Source organism: Protopterus annectens, chromosome 12.part0 (genome assembly GCF_019279795.1).
Source record: "Protopterus annectens isolate FY-2018-M chromosome 12.part0, PAN1.0, whole genome shotgun sequence".
Classification (NCBI taxonomy): Eukaryota; Metazoa; Chordata; order Ceratodontiformes; family Protopteridae; genus Protopterus; species Protopterus annectens.
The window spans coordinates 146,022,851-146,040,360 of NC_056746.1; the positions used below are offsets into that span (position 1 = coordinate 146,022,851).

Below are 17,510 nucleotides of genomic sequence, written 5' to 3' on the forward strand. Positions count from 1 at the left end.
AGCCCGCCCTCCCTCCCTCTCATCCTGGATTACTTAGCTGACCTACTGCACAGTGGCCCCTCTTTATCCTCTATTAAAATTCATGCCTCTGCTGTCTCTGCTCATTTTCCCACCCCTTTTCTCACACCACTTGATCAAACAAGTTCCTAAGAAGGGCAAGCAACGTGAGGCCACCCAGAAGAGCACTATCCCCAGCTTGGGACCTTAAGTTTGTGTTGGAAAAGCTCACCCTGCCCCCTTTCGAACCAACTTCTTCTGCAGAGCTAAAATTTCTCTCCTGGCAGACAGCTTTCCTTCTGGCCATCACTTCAGCCAGAAGAGTCTCCGAGATGCAAGCACTCATGACTGTGGAACCCTTCATTATCTTCCATGCTGACAGGGTATCCCTCAGGACTAACCCATCCTTCATGCCCAAGGTGGTGTCCTGTGTGGCTCTTAACCAATCCATTCATTTGCCCACCTTTTTTCCTAATCCCCAGAACGAAGGGGAAAGGATCCTGTACTTTCTAGATGTGCACAGACAGCTCAGATTCTACCTAGACAGGACTAAATCCTTCAGAAAGTCTGATCAATTGCTGGTAAGCTTTGCTACAGGTGCAGAAGGCAAAGCCATCTCCAAACAAACCATTTCCAAATGGATAGCACACTGCATCCATTTCTGCTACAAACAACATGGAAAGCATTCCCCCAAGGAGGTCAGGACTCACTCCACCAGAGCAGCCTCCATCTCTGCAGCTTTCCTAAGAGGAGTCCCCACCAGGAACATCCTGGCGGCTGCCACCTGGACATCTGTTCACACGTTTACCAAACATTACCACCTGCCTCTCTCCTCCAAATCCAGGGCAGGGTTTGCCTCTGTAGTCTTGTGGGGCATCCTAGCCATCCCCTAGTTTCCTTGACTGCCTCCACCCATTTCCTCAGCTTTGGGAATTGACCCAAATGTGATGACTGCAACAGTGAAACACGAAGAACATAGTACAGTTTGTACACTTACCATAAATGTAGATGTTCGAGTGTATTCACTGTTGCAGTTCTGGTGTCCTTCCCTCCATCCACCTTTTTTCTTCTCTTTCTTTACAAGGGACATGTGGGTATTTACTTTCGTTTGGTGGGGTTCTTCCACCAGAACCTGGCTCCTACTTTGGGGCTCCTGACAGGTTAGGACAAGAAAAACTGATGTAATGACGTCGGCTGCCTTACTTGATACTACTGACGACCTGACATCAGTCCTGAAGTGACAGCAATTGATGCAGAAATACTAAGCCTCTGGTATTCGGGCCAGCCAAGGGCTGCCCTGGCAGGGATAACCCAAATGTGAAGACTGAAACAGTGAATACACTCGAACATTTACATTTATGGTAAGTGTACACAACTGTACTTTCTTAAAATACTTTCTGCTACTTTATGAATATTCTTTGTGGTGGTGGTTTTCACACACACACACACACACACACACACACACACACACACACACACTCTCTCTGTATTTCTTGAACCACCCCCACTTCATCATCTTGCCTTTGTCCCTTCCAGATAAATTCCTTCAACTCTTTATTATTGTCCACAACTTCTCCAGCAACAAAAGGGAAAGAGAGCACCCCTGCCTGGCCCCTGTGATCAAACACAACTAATCAGAAGAACCCTCCCACTTTAATTCTTTCCTCCGATCCTTCATGTATTCCTCTAATTAAACTTATTGTATCTGGGAATGCATATTCTTCAGTTTTTCTACTCATAAAATCCCAGCTTACTCTGTAGAATGCTTTCTCTGCATCAAGACCCACCAACAAAAATGGTATTTTCTTGCATTCTGCTTTCCTCTGAACCATTGTTCCTATTAATGTTGTCAAATGTTTGCCTCCCTCGACAAAACCACATTGATCCATATCTGTCAATTTTGGCAACACCTTTGATATTGGAGCTTTACCATTCTTAGGTAATACAGCCCATCACAGTTTTCTTCCAATATGTCAATGCTTTCCCTCTTTTTAAAACACTTGCTTCTCTCCTAACTTCCAAAATCCCAGCGAATACCATGTGTTTCTGGAGACTTTGCTGAAGATTAATTATACATCACCATTTTTATCTCCTTCTCTCCTAGTTTAACTGTTGGTTGTTGAGCCTCATCTATAGGCTCATAGGTAGGTACTTGGCTATCGGCCCAAGGGCCTACATCAGCCTAGCCAATCAGGTTCCCTGACTTATGCCACCCAAGAAAGTTATTTTCCTGTGCCACTGTCGAGCAGAGACACAGAAGTGATCCCCGGGGTGTATTTCCAATTTTCCATCCACTCATCAAAATAAATTCTCCATAGATATTTCTTTTTCTGCTCTTCCTTGATTTCCACATTTGTCTGTTTTGCACAGTTTTTCATAGTTTCCAAAATATCTCTAAACCCTCTACAGGATCTCTGATTATTTTTCTTCTTATAGGCTCCCTGAATTTGGCGACAAGCTTTTCTACTTTCTGCTGCCTAAATTTTTGTGCAAAAAAAGTTGTGCTCTGGAGTTATCAAAAATAGGTGCTGAACAGCAATTTTTCTAAACTCATGCATATTATACAGATACTCCCTTATTTTTTCTTTAGCATTCTGCATTTGTGCCTCTTGTACTGTGAGATTCTCCTTATTCTGTAATACTTTAACCTATGTTAGCCCCACTAAGTAATCCTGTTAGTACTTAAACATCTCTGTCATTTGTTTCTACCCTGTTTTTAAACTCAGTCTTCATTTTATCCCACTTACTAGCTATAATTTCTAAAGATAGGTCTATTATTCTCCGTAATAATTCTCAATTTTAACTACCATTCCTTAAATTCCTTTCTTTTTAACATGCAAGTGGAGAGTTGCCAGTGTCTCATTTTTACTTCATTACTCATCATTTTTATCTTAATTTTTATTGGTGCGTGGTCTGAAATGGTTAATGAATGTGTGTCAGAGCTTTCAGTTAAATGCAGATGTTCCTATGAAATATAATTTCTATGTAGTCTAGCCCAGTTATTGTACCTTGGGGAGTGATATGTAAATTCTGCCAGAGCTCCTACTACGGAATTCACATTCTTTAGCAATTATTTTATAGATTTCTTCAGAAATCTACCCTCTTGTTATATTTTCCATTCTAGGTCACCCTGGTACAGCCTCATTATTGTAAATTAAGTTCCAGTCCCCACCTTTAAGTAATATTCCTTGCGGAAAGCTGTTTTTTTTCCCTTTCAAAATATTCTTAAGCTGCATAATAGCAGTCTCTGTCGGAACAGAAATAAAAGCCAACTTAATCCTCCTTCCTTCTAATAGCATTTTGCTTCAATGCATCTCCAATCATTGTCGTTTTCCCCCTCTGTCACTATTGAAGCCCCTCTAACAATTAGTATAATTACTCTCCTGTTCCTTTGTCCCTGATATTCGTCCTGAAATCCTTTGTCAAATTCACATGCTCATTTCTTAATGTGTCTCTCTAAAATTGCTGTTTGCACTCTGCGTTTCTTAATATATTTCAGTATTCTCTCCTTTTTCTCTGTACCTGTAAGGCCATTTATATTCAGAGGTAATGTGGTTAGCATAGCTATTCTGATAAAAAAGCTATTGTTCCCACTTATATACATGAGAATTTTTGAATCTTTATTTCAACTTCTGTGTTTTACACACACACACACACACACACACACACACACACACACACACACACACTCTCTCTCTGTCAGGTTTCTTTTATACAGTTGTTTATATCAATTTGAACATGTCACATTTTAATAGGTTTACTTGTAATGAAAACCCTCAAACAAACAAAAAACTAAATACATTTCAGAGCACCTCATCCCATATTAACTTAGGACAAACACACAAAACTATGTACATTTTCAAAAAAAAAACATTAAGTATAACCCAGATAGGAACAAGTGCCCTAAATTAGCAGTGGCACCCATAGACATTAGCTAACCTAAAATTAAGGTTATCCATGCTAATGAGCATGCTACAACCTGTGTTCCCACTTACACCGATTGCATTCTGTTCCCTTCCCAGATGTGAAAAACACCTTGCATGCTTTTAGAAACTACTACATTTTAGCCCTAGGAAAAAGTGCGCTGGCCGTCTTTAAATGAAACTTAATTATACACTGTTCTATTCAATACATTAAAGTATTAAGGCTGCTATGGGAGGCTGCCGTCTTTGTTCACTTCTCATAAATTTCACACTTTATTTTTTGCTGGACTGTTTGCCATTGTACCTTTAAATTTGCATTTCCCTCAGCAATGAATGCTCAGAACTCTTAATTCCTTGCAGCTACAGACAGCTTGTCTCCATGGAAAAGTACTCGGCAATGAATTTGCAAATATTTTGACTCCCACTGAGCATTTGATAATGGGGGAAAATGCTGATATCTTTGTATGAAATTTATCATTTTTCATGTATTTCATAATTTTCTTATTTTTAAAATGGACTTGCCTACCAAAAAAAAAAACACCTGTTTATAGCTTAAGCCAAGGCAATTAATCTTAGACATCCCCCCCTGTAGAAATAAGAGATGTCTTAATTCTACATATATCATTTAATCAGTGCACGTTTACACCCCAGCAGCCGTAGGTCACTGCATATAGGTTCATAGGTGTTTACTGGGCTAATGGCCCTGGAGCCTTTTCAAGCCTAGCCAATAGGATTACACTGGCATCGTGCCACCCGTCCTTAGTTTCCAGTGCCTCTGTCAAGTAGAGACACTGGAGTGATCCCCAGGATGAATTTTCTATTTCCCATCCACTCATCAAGATTTCTCTTGAAGAGGGCCATTGAGGCGCTCCGCTTGACATGTATGGGAAGTCTATTCCATACCATGGGCAGTCTCTGGGTTATGAACCTGTCCCTCCAGCTTGTTCTGTTGATTGTGGTAATGAGGTTGAGGTCTCTGGAGCGTGTAGTGCAGAGGGATTGGGATTTCTTTAGATGTAGCATTTCTAACAGAGCTGGGTCAGACATGGCTTTGTAAGTCAAGCAGAGATCGCCTCTAAGTAGGCGATATGAGACTGAGAATAGTTGGAGTTTTTTGAGTCTGTCCATATAGGACAAGTGTTTAAGGCCTAAGATCCTCTTTGTGAGGTATTTTTTGCGTCCTCCCCAGTTGTAGGCGTCTAGTGAGGTACATGCCAAATGGGGCATTGTACTCCATGATTGGCCTAATAAGGGAAGAGTAGAGTGAGACAATTACCTCTTTCTTCCTGGATGCAAAACCCTTAGTAATGAGATGTGCCACATAAAAGGACTTTCTGACCACAGTGGCAATGTGGTGGTCAAAAGAGAGGTTGCTCTCAACCTGTGTTCCCAGATGTCTTATGACGCCTTCTGTGTTCAGTGGACTACCATCGATGTGGCAATTCATGGGAACCGGGTTTTTCCCAAAGGGGGTGACAACACATTTTTTGGCATTGAGCTTAAGGCCATGGTTCTAACACCAGTCATTGGGCTCAGTGAGACCTTTCTGTAGGATGTCAACATCACTTGGGCAGTTAATTATGGCTCCCAACTTGCAGTCATCTGCGAACTTTGTCAGCCAGAGTCCCTTCGTGTTGGCCTGAACTTCAGAGAAGTAGATACCAAACAGGAGAGGACCCAGGACTGAACCCTGTGGGACTCCACTCGTGACTGGTCGACAGTCTGACTTGGAGTCAGCTATTTTCACAGTAAATTTGATTTTTCCAGCCTTTCTTTTCTTGTTGTTCTGTAAAGCCTAAATTTCTTACAAGTAGGAAAGTACTTATTTACTTGACATTTTTAACACGCACACGCACCAGTCACAGAAAAGACTCCTGCATTTAAAATACCAAACTAGAAACTACAAAAAACTGCTTTGCTATATATAACATGCAGTTTACATCATGACATGTTTATTGTAGATACTAACATAAAGTTTTACTTTTATCTCCTTTGTGTCCATCTAGACATTGACATAAAGTGGGATATATGCTTTACCAGTCCCACCCACAAGTTTAACAGTCAGCAAAAGTTCAATCTTTTTCAGCCACATTTTCTTGCATGGCCATGTTTCACAAATGTGCTTGATGCTTTATAGTCTCCTGTTTATTCACTAATTTCATTGTTGCTGGCCTTCCTTTTCATATCCATTTCCCAGTACCAGACTCTGATTCAAGTCCAAAATACTCCTGATTTTTCTAGTGAACTTCTTTGCTTTTTTTGTCTCTCAAGCATGTTCCTTTGGAATAATGGAAACTGTTTTACAGGCAGTATCTCTCTCTCTAGGAACTTTACTGTCAGAAGAGAATTAGAAGCAGAGTTCTCTTCTGCTTGCTGGATCACTTTTTGTTGAGTAAACTTTATTCCCTCTTTAGCCTATTCTGCAAAAAAAAATCTTTGATTCATGAGGAAAAACATACTCTGAAGACAACTGGATACAGCAGCTTGAATGGCACACCTGTCTTTCCACATTCCCTGATTGATGTGATAAATTTGCTTATCTTTTGCCTGGTGAGTAACTGTCTCCTGCAAACACTTGACTATCTTCAGGTTTTAATGCTTTACCCATCTGCCACTGTTTTGTCAGGATCGACTGTTTCTGCTGTATAATTGCATCTTTACTAATATAGGTCTTGGCTGCTTTCTCATGGCCAGGTTTGGAGCAATACACTGTGTGCCCTTTCAGTTAAATTCTACTGTGGAACACCAGTCCATTTGCTTATTTGTGTCTTCATAAAATTAATAGTCTGTTCCTTCCAGTTTGTCTGGTACAGCAGAAAATCTCAGGTTTTCTTTGCGCACTCTATTACCTCTACTATTTTTTTAAAACCAGTATTCTTGATGAGCCTTATACTCAGCCTGCTTTTTCTTCAATTCAACCTCTGATTTTTGAATTTATATCAGTTCTTCTGAATAACTAGTTAAAGCTCCTAGTTTTTTTATATCCTTTTGTTATTTTAGTTGATATAATTCTTCAGAGTTTTGTTTATTTTAATCACCTCTTGAGTATATTTGAGTTATGTTTTTCTCTGGAAGCCATCTCCTGAACCAAAGCTGAAGCTTGAACTCCTTTTTTGCTAAACAGCTGCAAATTCCTTCCCAGACACTATTTTCTGTTCACCTTTTCTAGTTGATTTTCTTTCAGGTTTTCCAAATTTGTTCTTTGCTGGCATCCAGTCAATGTACATACTAGTCAGTATTTGAACCCCCCCCCCCAAAAAAAAAAGTTTTAATTCTGCTCCTCTTTCTCAGTTTATTTTTCCCAGTGAGAGAACTGAAGGTGTTAAGCTCAGTGTCCAGCCATCTTGGAAGACCAAGGTTAATCACTTTCATCTCTTAAAGAAAATGAGACTTCTGTAGGCATAAAAGATGCTTTTTACTGTATCAGTTTATAATAGGATTCTCCTTGATGAGTCAGGGTTTCATTCTCCAGTCCATTGTTAGATGATGGTTGCCTTAGCCAAACATCAAACTTGATTTCCCTGTATATCAGGTGTGTATATACTTCATGACATGTTAGCATGAGTATGTTAAATTAGAATTGTTCTTGCATTGCAAGTTTGTGCTTGCTAGTGTCAGGGTAGCTAGTGGGCAAAGAGGGGGAGGGTGGAATGCATCTAGATATCTAGTGCATGGCATTGCAGACTGCACCGTTGTGGATACACCTCTATTCTTCAAGGACAACAGGGAGTTTCTGTTATTAAATGCTCAACTTCTCTGTCCTTTTCCATCTTATTTACAGTCTCTGCTATGAATAAACAACAATACTCCATTTAAAATATTTTAAATCAACTGTTTCAACTAGAACAGTACCTTACCATAGTGCAGTGGTTTCACTTTCAAAAAACGTTTATCCCACCCTGGAGAAGCTTGCTGCAGTCTCAAATTCATTGACATCATCAAGGCTAATGAATACAGGTAGTTTTCTGGCCTATTCGCTCCCCAAACTGACATCACCATGACCATCCTAAAACCTACCCATGCTGTGATATCACAGCTCCCTGATCCTTCTCCTACCCATACAGAAAGTAAAGGGTAGAACAAGGAAACAGTGCAAGAGTCAAGTCTCCTGCTGTGGACGGTCAGTCACAGCAAATAACAGCTTAAATTACCCTTAGCACTTTGACAGCTAGAGAAGTTAGGTGTGAAGTGGGATGGGTGATGAGTCGAAGTAGTACAATTCAGGCTTCACAAAAGACTGCAATTTACCCATTCTAAAAAGAAGCGACAGTAAAACTCACTTTGAAAGTCTGATCCTGATATTGTTAATTCTCATTCATTCCTTACATATGGGTACTGGTTCCGATCTCGGAACCGAGCCAGCCATTTTTCAAGCTCGCGTCAGCTACAAACTCTCGAGCTAAACTCTTACCCATAATCCCCCTCTCCATGTTACCTCAGATTTCGTTTGCCGCGTTGCCATTTGGTCATGTCAAGCTGTTTGTCTTGAGCCAAGTATAGATGTTTGTTGTCAGACTAGTCATGTATATAACTTTTTATGTCAGAAATGTTTCTATTTTGTTGTCTCTTACCCTATCGCATTTAGCGACCATATTTTCTTAAGTTTTCTTCTCTTTACTCTGCACCTTTTACCGCAAGGTAGTTCTCCCTTACCATCGTTGGTAATCTCTTCCTTTCTTCATTCCTTCGGGTATTTCTTTGTACCATTGCTGGTACCCTTTCTACTGTCCCCTTTTTCTATCATGGCAGATAAGAAAGGTAGTCCGGGATTTAAAAAGTGTTCCGATTGTGGACACAAATTACCTACATCAGATGCACACTCTGTGTGCGTTTATTGCTTGGGTGTGTCCCACTTATCTGTTAACCCGCCCTGTGCTATTTGTAAAAATTTTTCTAACATAACCTTGTTGGAAAGGAAAAATAAGTTGTTGCTGAAGGGACTTCTCAAATCTCCCTTTTCAGAGGCTATTTCTGGGTCGGAGGCTTCAATCCCTCCTAGAGCCCATAAGAAAATTTTGGATGATCCTACTAAGGCCAAGTCTTTGCCTTTGTCCCCGGCTGGGGACTCCCGCCAACCAAGACCTAAAAAGGCTAAAGTTTCTGCTTCGGAGCTCACTCAGTCTGCACCAGTGCTTTCAGTGCCTAGACCTTCGGCACCATCAGTGATCTTGGCTCAGTCTTCTCCTGTAGCCTTTACTATACTGGCACCGAGGGGCTCCTCTGTTCAGACTGTTACGACTACTGCATCGGTGGTCTGGTACATCAGCAAACAAGGTGGAACCAAATCTTACCCCCTTTGTCGAGAGGCCATGAGGGTATGGCAGTGGGCGATGACTACCAACCGTTTTCTTCTAGCAATGCACATTCCCGGGAGTTCCAACGTGATAGAAGACAGACTCAGCAGGTGCATTCTGCAACCTCACGAGTGGTCCCTGAATCCCTTGATAGCAGCGGAGATCTTCCACACCTGGGGCCGTCCTTGCTGCAACCTCTTTGCATCCCCGACCAACTACAAATGCAACAACTACTTCACCCTGATTCCCCCACCAGGACGGTCACCCAGGGATGCTTTAGTCCACGATTGGCCCTCAGGTCTTCTTTATGCATTCCCATCTTTTCCCCACATTCCCTAGTTTCTGAAGAAAGCCCATTGGTTGAAGAGCAAGGTGATCCTCATAGCACCATATTGGCCTCATCAGATTTGGTTCCCCTTCCTTTGGCCTCAGCTGCCAGATCAACCATGGATTCTCCATCCAACCCTGGAGTTGATCTCACATCCGCAGAACCTGATTCATCCCAACTTGGACAGCCTGAAGCTTACAGCTTGGCTACTCCAATTCCCTTGATTGCCAGGCAGAATGATCTTTCTTCTTGATTGCCAGGCAGAATGATCTTTCTTTACCAGTTCGTGACATTTTCATTACATCTCATAAGTCTTCCACTAGAATTACTTATCTAAGCAAGTGGAAAAGATTTACCTGTTGGCTGAAAGAAAAACAAATAGATCCCTTCTCAGCACCAGTGTCGATAATACTAGAGTATCTGGCCGACCTTTTTCAATCAGGTCTCGGCCTATACCATTAGAGTTCATTTGGCTGCAATATCTAATTTCCATGAGGGTGTCCAAGACTCCTCTCTTATGTAACAAAAATTGTGCAAGACCTTCAAAAAAGGTGTGAATCATCTGAAGCCACCTTTTAGAGAACCTATTCAACCATGGGATCTGTCATTAGTTCTACAAGCTCTGACAATGCCACCCTTCGAACCAGCTTCTTCTTGCGACCTCAAATATTTGTCATGGAAAACCTTGTTTTTGGTCACCATTACTTCTGCCAGACATATCTCTGAGCTTCAAACTTTATGCATCAGGAGTCCATACTTGATTTTTCATAGAGATAGTGTCTTTGAGAACTAATCCTTCATTTCTGCCAAAAGTGATCTCTGAAATGTCCATTAATCAAACCGTTGAATTACCAGTTTTCTTTCCCAATCATTCAAACAGAGAAGAGTATTGCTTACATACCCTAGATATTCACAGGCAAATCCGCTTTTACTTAAACAGGACTAGGTCCCCTCGTAAATCTGACCAGTTTTTTTGGCCTATTCTGGACCTAGATTAGGATCTGCTGTTGCTAAGGTCACATTAGCTAGATGGTTAAAAGATTGTGACCCCATTCATTTATACACAACGTAATATTCCGTTGCCTACTACCATGAATGCTCATTCGACAAGGTCGGTGGCAGTCTCTGCTGCCTTCCATGCCAGAGCTTCTTTACATGACATCTGTGCAGCTGCAACTTGGGCTACGCCTCATACCTTCATCAATCATTACAAATTGGATTTGGCTTCCAGGGGAAGAGCATCTTTTTGTTCTATGGTGCTCAGGAATGTCCTTCCATGAGAGCCTCCCAGGAATAGAGGTAGCTGGGGACTCTGTCCCATACGCAAGGAATGAACGAAGATTAACAATATTAGATAAAGAAGTTATGTCTTACCATAACGTTCCATATGTATTGTTGATCCTCGTTCAGTCATTACCACCCTCCCTCCCTCCTTCCCCCTCCTGTGGCTTCTAGTGGATCTCACCATCCGATTCTCTTAGGTCATTTGACTAGAGGTAGCCTCTACCTTCTTTTGACTTGCAAACTCAATCTGAGGTAACAGGGAGAGGGGGGTTATGGGTAAGAGTTTAGCTCAAGAGTTTGTAGCTGACGAGAGCTTGAAAATGGCCGGCTTGGTTCCGAGGTCGGAATCGATACCCATATGTAATGACTGAACGAGGATCAACAATACAGATGGAATGTTATGATAAGACATGATTTCTTTTTCTGCGGCATTTGCACTGTTTGTGTGTTTAGTCCTCATTGAAAGGCATGAAATGATACTTAAAGCTAACTGAAAGACAGTAGTGTATGCATGTAAAATCAATGCAATGACATGAGCTTTAGGAAGAAAGAGGCTGGTGTGATGTAATTTTTTTTTTACAGACAAGCACTGTATTGTGGGATCCTTAGAGGCAGAGGCAGACTAAACAATCAGGATCACTTCATGATGCTAGACCCCATGTGGTCAGACTCAGAAATTATGTATAAAAATATTTAAAAACCTGTAAAAATAGTCCGAGTGGTGGTAAAATATAGGAAACACCAAACCGTGATGAAATAAACATGTTTGAGTCTGTGAGTGCGGTTCTCCTTTAAACATGAAAAGTTATGGAAAAATTATGCTGAGTGGTGATCAGTGGTGTGGATAAGCCCAGCTTTAGGTCCCGTCAATTAGTAGGTTCTTCATAAGTTAGGTGGAAATCCAAAAAGAAAACTGGAAACACTCTAAAACAATAAATGTTTAATCCAAGTTCGCAAGTGAAAAGTGTTTACTTGTGAACTTGAACTTGGATTAAACATTTAGAGCATTTCCAGTTTTCTTTTTCTTTTTGGATTTGCTTTGTGACTGAGAACTGGTTAACTGCCTCACCGCTGTTTTTTTGGATAAATTAGGTGGAAATGGTAAGAATCTGTCTGCTGTTTTTGTGATTTACTTAGACTTGTGTTTTTCTTCAGCTCGTGCAAACTCAACAAGTTCTTCTCCTGCATATGTTGAAGATTATGGAAGTGATGACCTGATCCATCAGGAAGCCCCTCATACAGTGATTAATGAGAAAGAAGAAACGGGTGGCAGCAGAACACTTGATTTACAACATCCAGGGACACCTGGTACATGTGTTTGCAAGCTTTCTTTTCTTAAAGAATTGTGTTTTGTTATTCCTGTGATTTATATACTGTCATCACAGTTTGAGGAGTTTAACAGAAGTCTTGTTCATGACATTGGCAATGACTGTGTATGCATTTATGAAATTTGGTGACTTGACTTAGCTGGACTAGTCAGTTGACTCTCTTCAGTTATGACCCAGGAAGAGAGGAGCAAAGTACATATTACAATAAAAATTCAGTAAAAATAAAAATGCACCATATGATAATGCATATCAAAAGTAAATGGACATAGAAAAGGGGCAGCAAGGGACAATATTGCAAGCCATGTGGAAATGTGTGCAATTTTACAGTATGTGCAAGATAGTTTTCAAAGTGTGATGACTATATGCAGTTGTAAATATACCAGTTAACAGTAAGTCTACAAGCTTACAGCAACTTATCCAGTGTCAGTCAATTACAGACGGTCTCTGCTAGTAGATATTCCTTCTGTTTAGCTCAGTGGTGCCTATTTTGGCTCCCTGCAGACTACTACAGCAGCAGACAGGCGAAAGAGAGACTTTGCTTGATTAGAATTACCATCATTTGCTTTTTTCTTGCTCGAGTTTGCTTACTGCACTTTAATTTAGCCTTTTTTGAAGTTACTGCATTTATTTCTACTGCATTTTACTGTGTCCAACTAATATTGCTTACTGCACTTTTATTTAGTCCTATTTTAAAGTAATTCAACTGCATTTACTGTTGTGGGCTACACACTCAAGTGCACTAGCCTTTTCTGTGATTTAAAAGTGAATTGCTGTTTGAACTGTATTTGACTGCTTCAAAAAAAAAATGTTTGCTCATTTCCCACTATTTTCTCTTGCTAGAATAGTCCCGATTTCAGACTTGCTGATTTCAGGACTGTATTTTGAGTTTCTGGTAGACCTTGCTGTGGTAGAGGGAAGTGTTTCTGCTCATCAGTGGGAGTGGTGAGCACTAAGCAGCCTATCTATCGCTAGAGGAGTGGTTTCCAGCTCTGAAATTGTACCTTATTAGCCTTTTGGGGCTGCTTTCTATCCCTTTTAACTTTCTGCCTTAAAAATCCATGTTTGCGCAACGCGCAGCGCCACTAAGCTAGGGTAAACTATTACTGGTGCCAGAAAGTCTACTCTTCAAATTTTCCTTTAGATGTTGTAGTTTTCATCTTTTTGCACTCAAACTATTTAAGTCCAGCACTTGCTCAGAACTTCTAGCATTTACTGTAGCATATATACTGCTACCAGCACTAAACTCTCCATAAAGGAAAGTAAATATCCAGGCATGTCTAAAGGTTAGTTCCCTGTGCTTTCTCCTGTCAACCTGGTGAACCTGGGCATCCTGAGACAATGTAGCAACTGCCTCATGTACACAGACAATCCTCTCCTCTTACCTCCCAACACAATGACTTGTGAGTGATGCACATGTATACCCAAACTGGAAGCCAAGCACTCTCCAGCCAAGACTGGATTAATCAGTCAAGAGGAAAGAGTTAACACCTGCACCACACCACATTCAACACATAGCTCTCCAGAACATACACCACCACAACCCTCACATAGTAACACAAAACACACAACACACACTTACTTTCGCAGAGGCTGTCAATAAAAATCTGCCCAAACGACAGAGACCTCCGAGGCAGAAATGCAAACCACCACCACATCCCAGCACAAACCATGAGAGAGACAGCTCACATAAACAGTGTGCCATTCAACCAAAGCCCCTAAGGCAAAACAGCTTACCCATTACACTAGTCATAGGTGACTCAATAGTAAGGCACACTGATGTCTCACTCACTAGGTTGAATAAGGAGAAGGTTATGGTCAGCTTCCTGTCGGGTACCAGGATCTGCCACGTAACACACACACACTTAGGTCACTCCACAGCAGGTACAAATATGACTATGTCATTCTCCATGTTGGTGTGAATGACCTGAGACGTACCTCCCTGGACTTCATGAAAAGAGACGTAGAGGAAATCTCAGATCTTGTAGCCCAGGAAGGTATGACCCTAGCTCTGAGCAGCATCTTACCATGACCGAGAATGATACCACAGTACAAGCAGAAACTTATTGACTTCAACAATTGGGTAAGTTTCTGGTGTCATTCTAAGGGGATCCAGTATCTGTATGCCTGGGATGACATGATCGACAGACCTCGATGCTTTGCCAGAGATGGCCTGCACCCGTCACCCCTGGGATTCCGGATACTGGCCAAGGCTCTTGCCACCCCTATAGTGCCTTTTTTAGGCAATGTCCTGAAGACAAAATTACCACCATAACAGCTACAAGCAAATGAAATCTAAGGGTTATGCTACTCAACACTAGAAGTCTAAATTTCAAAATGCACTCGCTCGAAGCACTCCTTAAAATGGAGAACATCGACATCTGTGCAGTGATCGAGACCTGGTTCAAGGCTCCGGAGAGCACCTCAGCACTACCAGGTTATAATTCATACCACACCTTTCAGCCCCTAAACCTGACCAAAGCACTAAAGGCGATGGTGTCTCCATATTCATAATAGGATGTGCACACCTCCAGACTAGTAGCCCAACATAATGCATCAGAGATACTTCGGGTACAACTAACACTGGGTAAAACTGCAATCCAGGTTGTAGCCTGCTGTAGATCCCCCACCATGTCCCAAGACTCCCACTGCACATTCCTAAACACACCGTAAAATGTTAGGGTACAACCCAATACCCTTATACTGGGAGACTTTAACTACCCCTCCATTAACTAGGAAAATTACTCGTGTACCAACACACTTGCTTAGCGTTTTCTGGACCAACTCATTCTGACCCACACCAGGAGTAGAAACATCCTTGATCTTATTACTAACATGGGTGACTGTTGCTTTACACCAGTAATCAACTCCTCCCCGGTCAGATCCGGCCACAAGCTAATCACCGTGGATATCCACATCCCACCCTCACTCCCCCTAAAGGAAACCACTGTAAAAAAAAAAAAAAAAAAAAAAAAACTTCAAAGCCAATTTTGGGCTTCTAAAAACAGAGGTGGCAAACTTCACGACACCCATGCTAATGAAAAATAGGTGCACGACTGCTGAGTCATACACCTATGCACTGTATGAGCACATGCACAAGTCCATGGAATGGGCCATACCAAACAGAACCAAGATGCTCTTCTCCAAAAAAAAAAAAAAAGGAAGCTAATCTGGTGGTCCCGTAACATAAACTCTACAACAGAAGGAAATAACTGTTGCAGAAAAGGGTAACGTCCCAAGACTGGAAAAACTCCCTTGTTAGCCTCAGCAAAATGAGATCCCTCATCAAATCCTCTAAAGCTAGCTATGAAAACAAAATTGCTGCATATTTTAAAGACAACCACAAGGCATTCTGCAGTTATGTCAAGAATCTACATGGCAATACTCAGATATGCTCTGAGTTACACCACAATGGCAATACATATACAGAACTAACTGATATTGCCAACATATTAGCCAACAGGTTCAGTGCAGACTTTGCCCCCCTTTCACCCTTAAAGGGCCTATCACAATACCTGAGGAATGCCAAGTCCCTATTATCACGGCTACACAGGTAAAAACTGCAGTGTCCAAAGCCAAGAATACAGTTTCCATGGGACCTGATAACATCCCTGGCTGTGTTCTGCGTGAATTACAAAGTGAACTGGCACCACACCTGAGTACCCTGTTCAGTGACATCCTCATTTCATGCTTTGTTCCTACCGAATGGCGCACTGCTATGGTCATCCCACTCCACAAAGGGGGAGCGACTACATACCCTGGGAACTACTGCCCCATTAACTTAACAAGTCTGATATGTAAGGCTATGGAGCGCATCATCATGGACCTTATAAATAGGGACATAGGGAATCTCCAAACTCTGGACCCCATGCAGTTTGGGTTTGTAAAAGGTAGATCATGCCTGCTCAACCTGATGGACAACTTCAAGTCTGTCACCAGAGCTGTGAATGTGGGCAAGGTAATTCACACAGCCTACCTAGATCTCGCCAAGACCTTCGACACCATCCCTCACTCAGGAATCCTAGATTGACTCACTAAACTAGGCATAAAACCCCTATGTCGTAAGATGGATGCCAGCTGGCTCACTGATAGAACCCACACTGTGAAAGTAGCTGACTCCAAATCTGACTACCAACCAGTTACAAGTGGTGTTCCACAGGGATCTGTCCTAGGTCCCCTCTTGTTTGGCATTTACTTCTCTGAAATTCAAGCTAACACAAAGAGGACTCTGACTGACCAAGTTCACAGATGATTGCAAACTGGGAGCCATTATTGATTCTCCAACTGATGTAGACATTCTACAAAAAGACCTCGCTGAGACCAGTGACTGGTGCCAGAACCATGACCTTAAGCTCAATGCAAAAAGTGCATTGTCATTCCCTTTGGGAAAAATTTGCTGCCCATTAACTGCCACATAGGCAGTAGTCCACTAAAAGGTGTGATAAGAGACCTGGGGACACAGGTTGACAGCAGCCTCTCCTTCGATAACCACATTCCACTGTAGTCAGAAAGTCCTTCTATGTGGCACATCTCATTACAAAAGGTTTGTCATCCAGGAAGAAAGAGGTCATAATCCCTCTCTACTCGTCCCTCATTAAACCTGTTATAGAATACAATGCCCCATTTGTTATGTACCTCACTAGACACCTACAACAACTGGAAAGGCCACAAAAATACCTCACTAAGAGGATCTTGGGCCTTAGACACATGCCGTATATGGACAGACTCAAAAAAAACTCCAGCTATACTCTGTCTCATATTGCCTACTTAGAGGCGATCTCTGCTTGACCTACAAAGCCATGTCTGACCCAGAGCTGTTAGATATGCTACACCTAAAGAAATCCCAATCCCTCCATGCCACATGCTCCAGGGACCTAAACCTCATTACCACAATAAACAGAACATGCTGGAGGGACAGGTTCCTAACCCAGAGATTTCCCATACTGTGGAACTAACTTCCCGTTCACGTCAACAGAGCACTTAACTGGCCCTCTTTAAGAGAAATCTTGATGAGTGGATGGGCAATGTGAAGTTTACCCTGGGATCACTTCAGTGGCCTTGCTTGACAGGGACACTGGGAACTAACTTTGGGCAGCATAATGTCAGGGAATCATCTTGGGCTAGGCTTATATAAGCTCCAGGGCCCCTAGCCTAGTACACACCTATGAAGCCATCCAGTGTTTGCGAATGTTTCTCTGCTTAGTTGATTCCATGTTGCTGTCCCAAGTGTAGTGAAGGCCTGTTCGCTTACATTAGTCCCAAAATGTGGTCTCATTAAAGTAATACCATCTTGACTTTTATCACAAGTATGATGGTTCTGTTATTTGTAAGGTTGATTTTTGTGGGAAGTATTGACCAA

At 41.8% G+C, this 17,510-nt stretch overlaps 1 protein-coding gene across 1 annotated transcript in view; it reads left to right on the forward strand.

Annotated features, from left to right (window-relative positions):
- MARF1 (meiosis regulator and mRNA stability factor 1) overlaps window positions 1-17,510 on the forward strand; it is a 2,255,654-nt gene that overhangs the window by 1,990,747 nt on the left and 247,397 nt on the right. Inside the window, exon 23 of the mRNA XM_044088896.1 lies at window positions 11,982-12,134. Within this exon, the coding sequence (XP_043944831.1) occupies window positions 11,982-12,134 (153 nt within the window). The remainder of the gene's footprint in view (window positions 1-11,981; window positions 12,135-17,510) is intronic.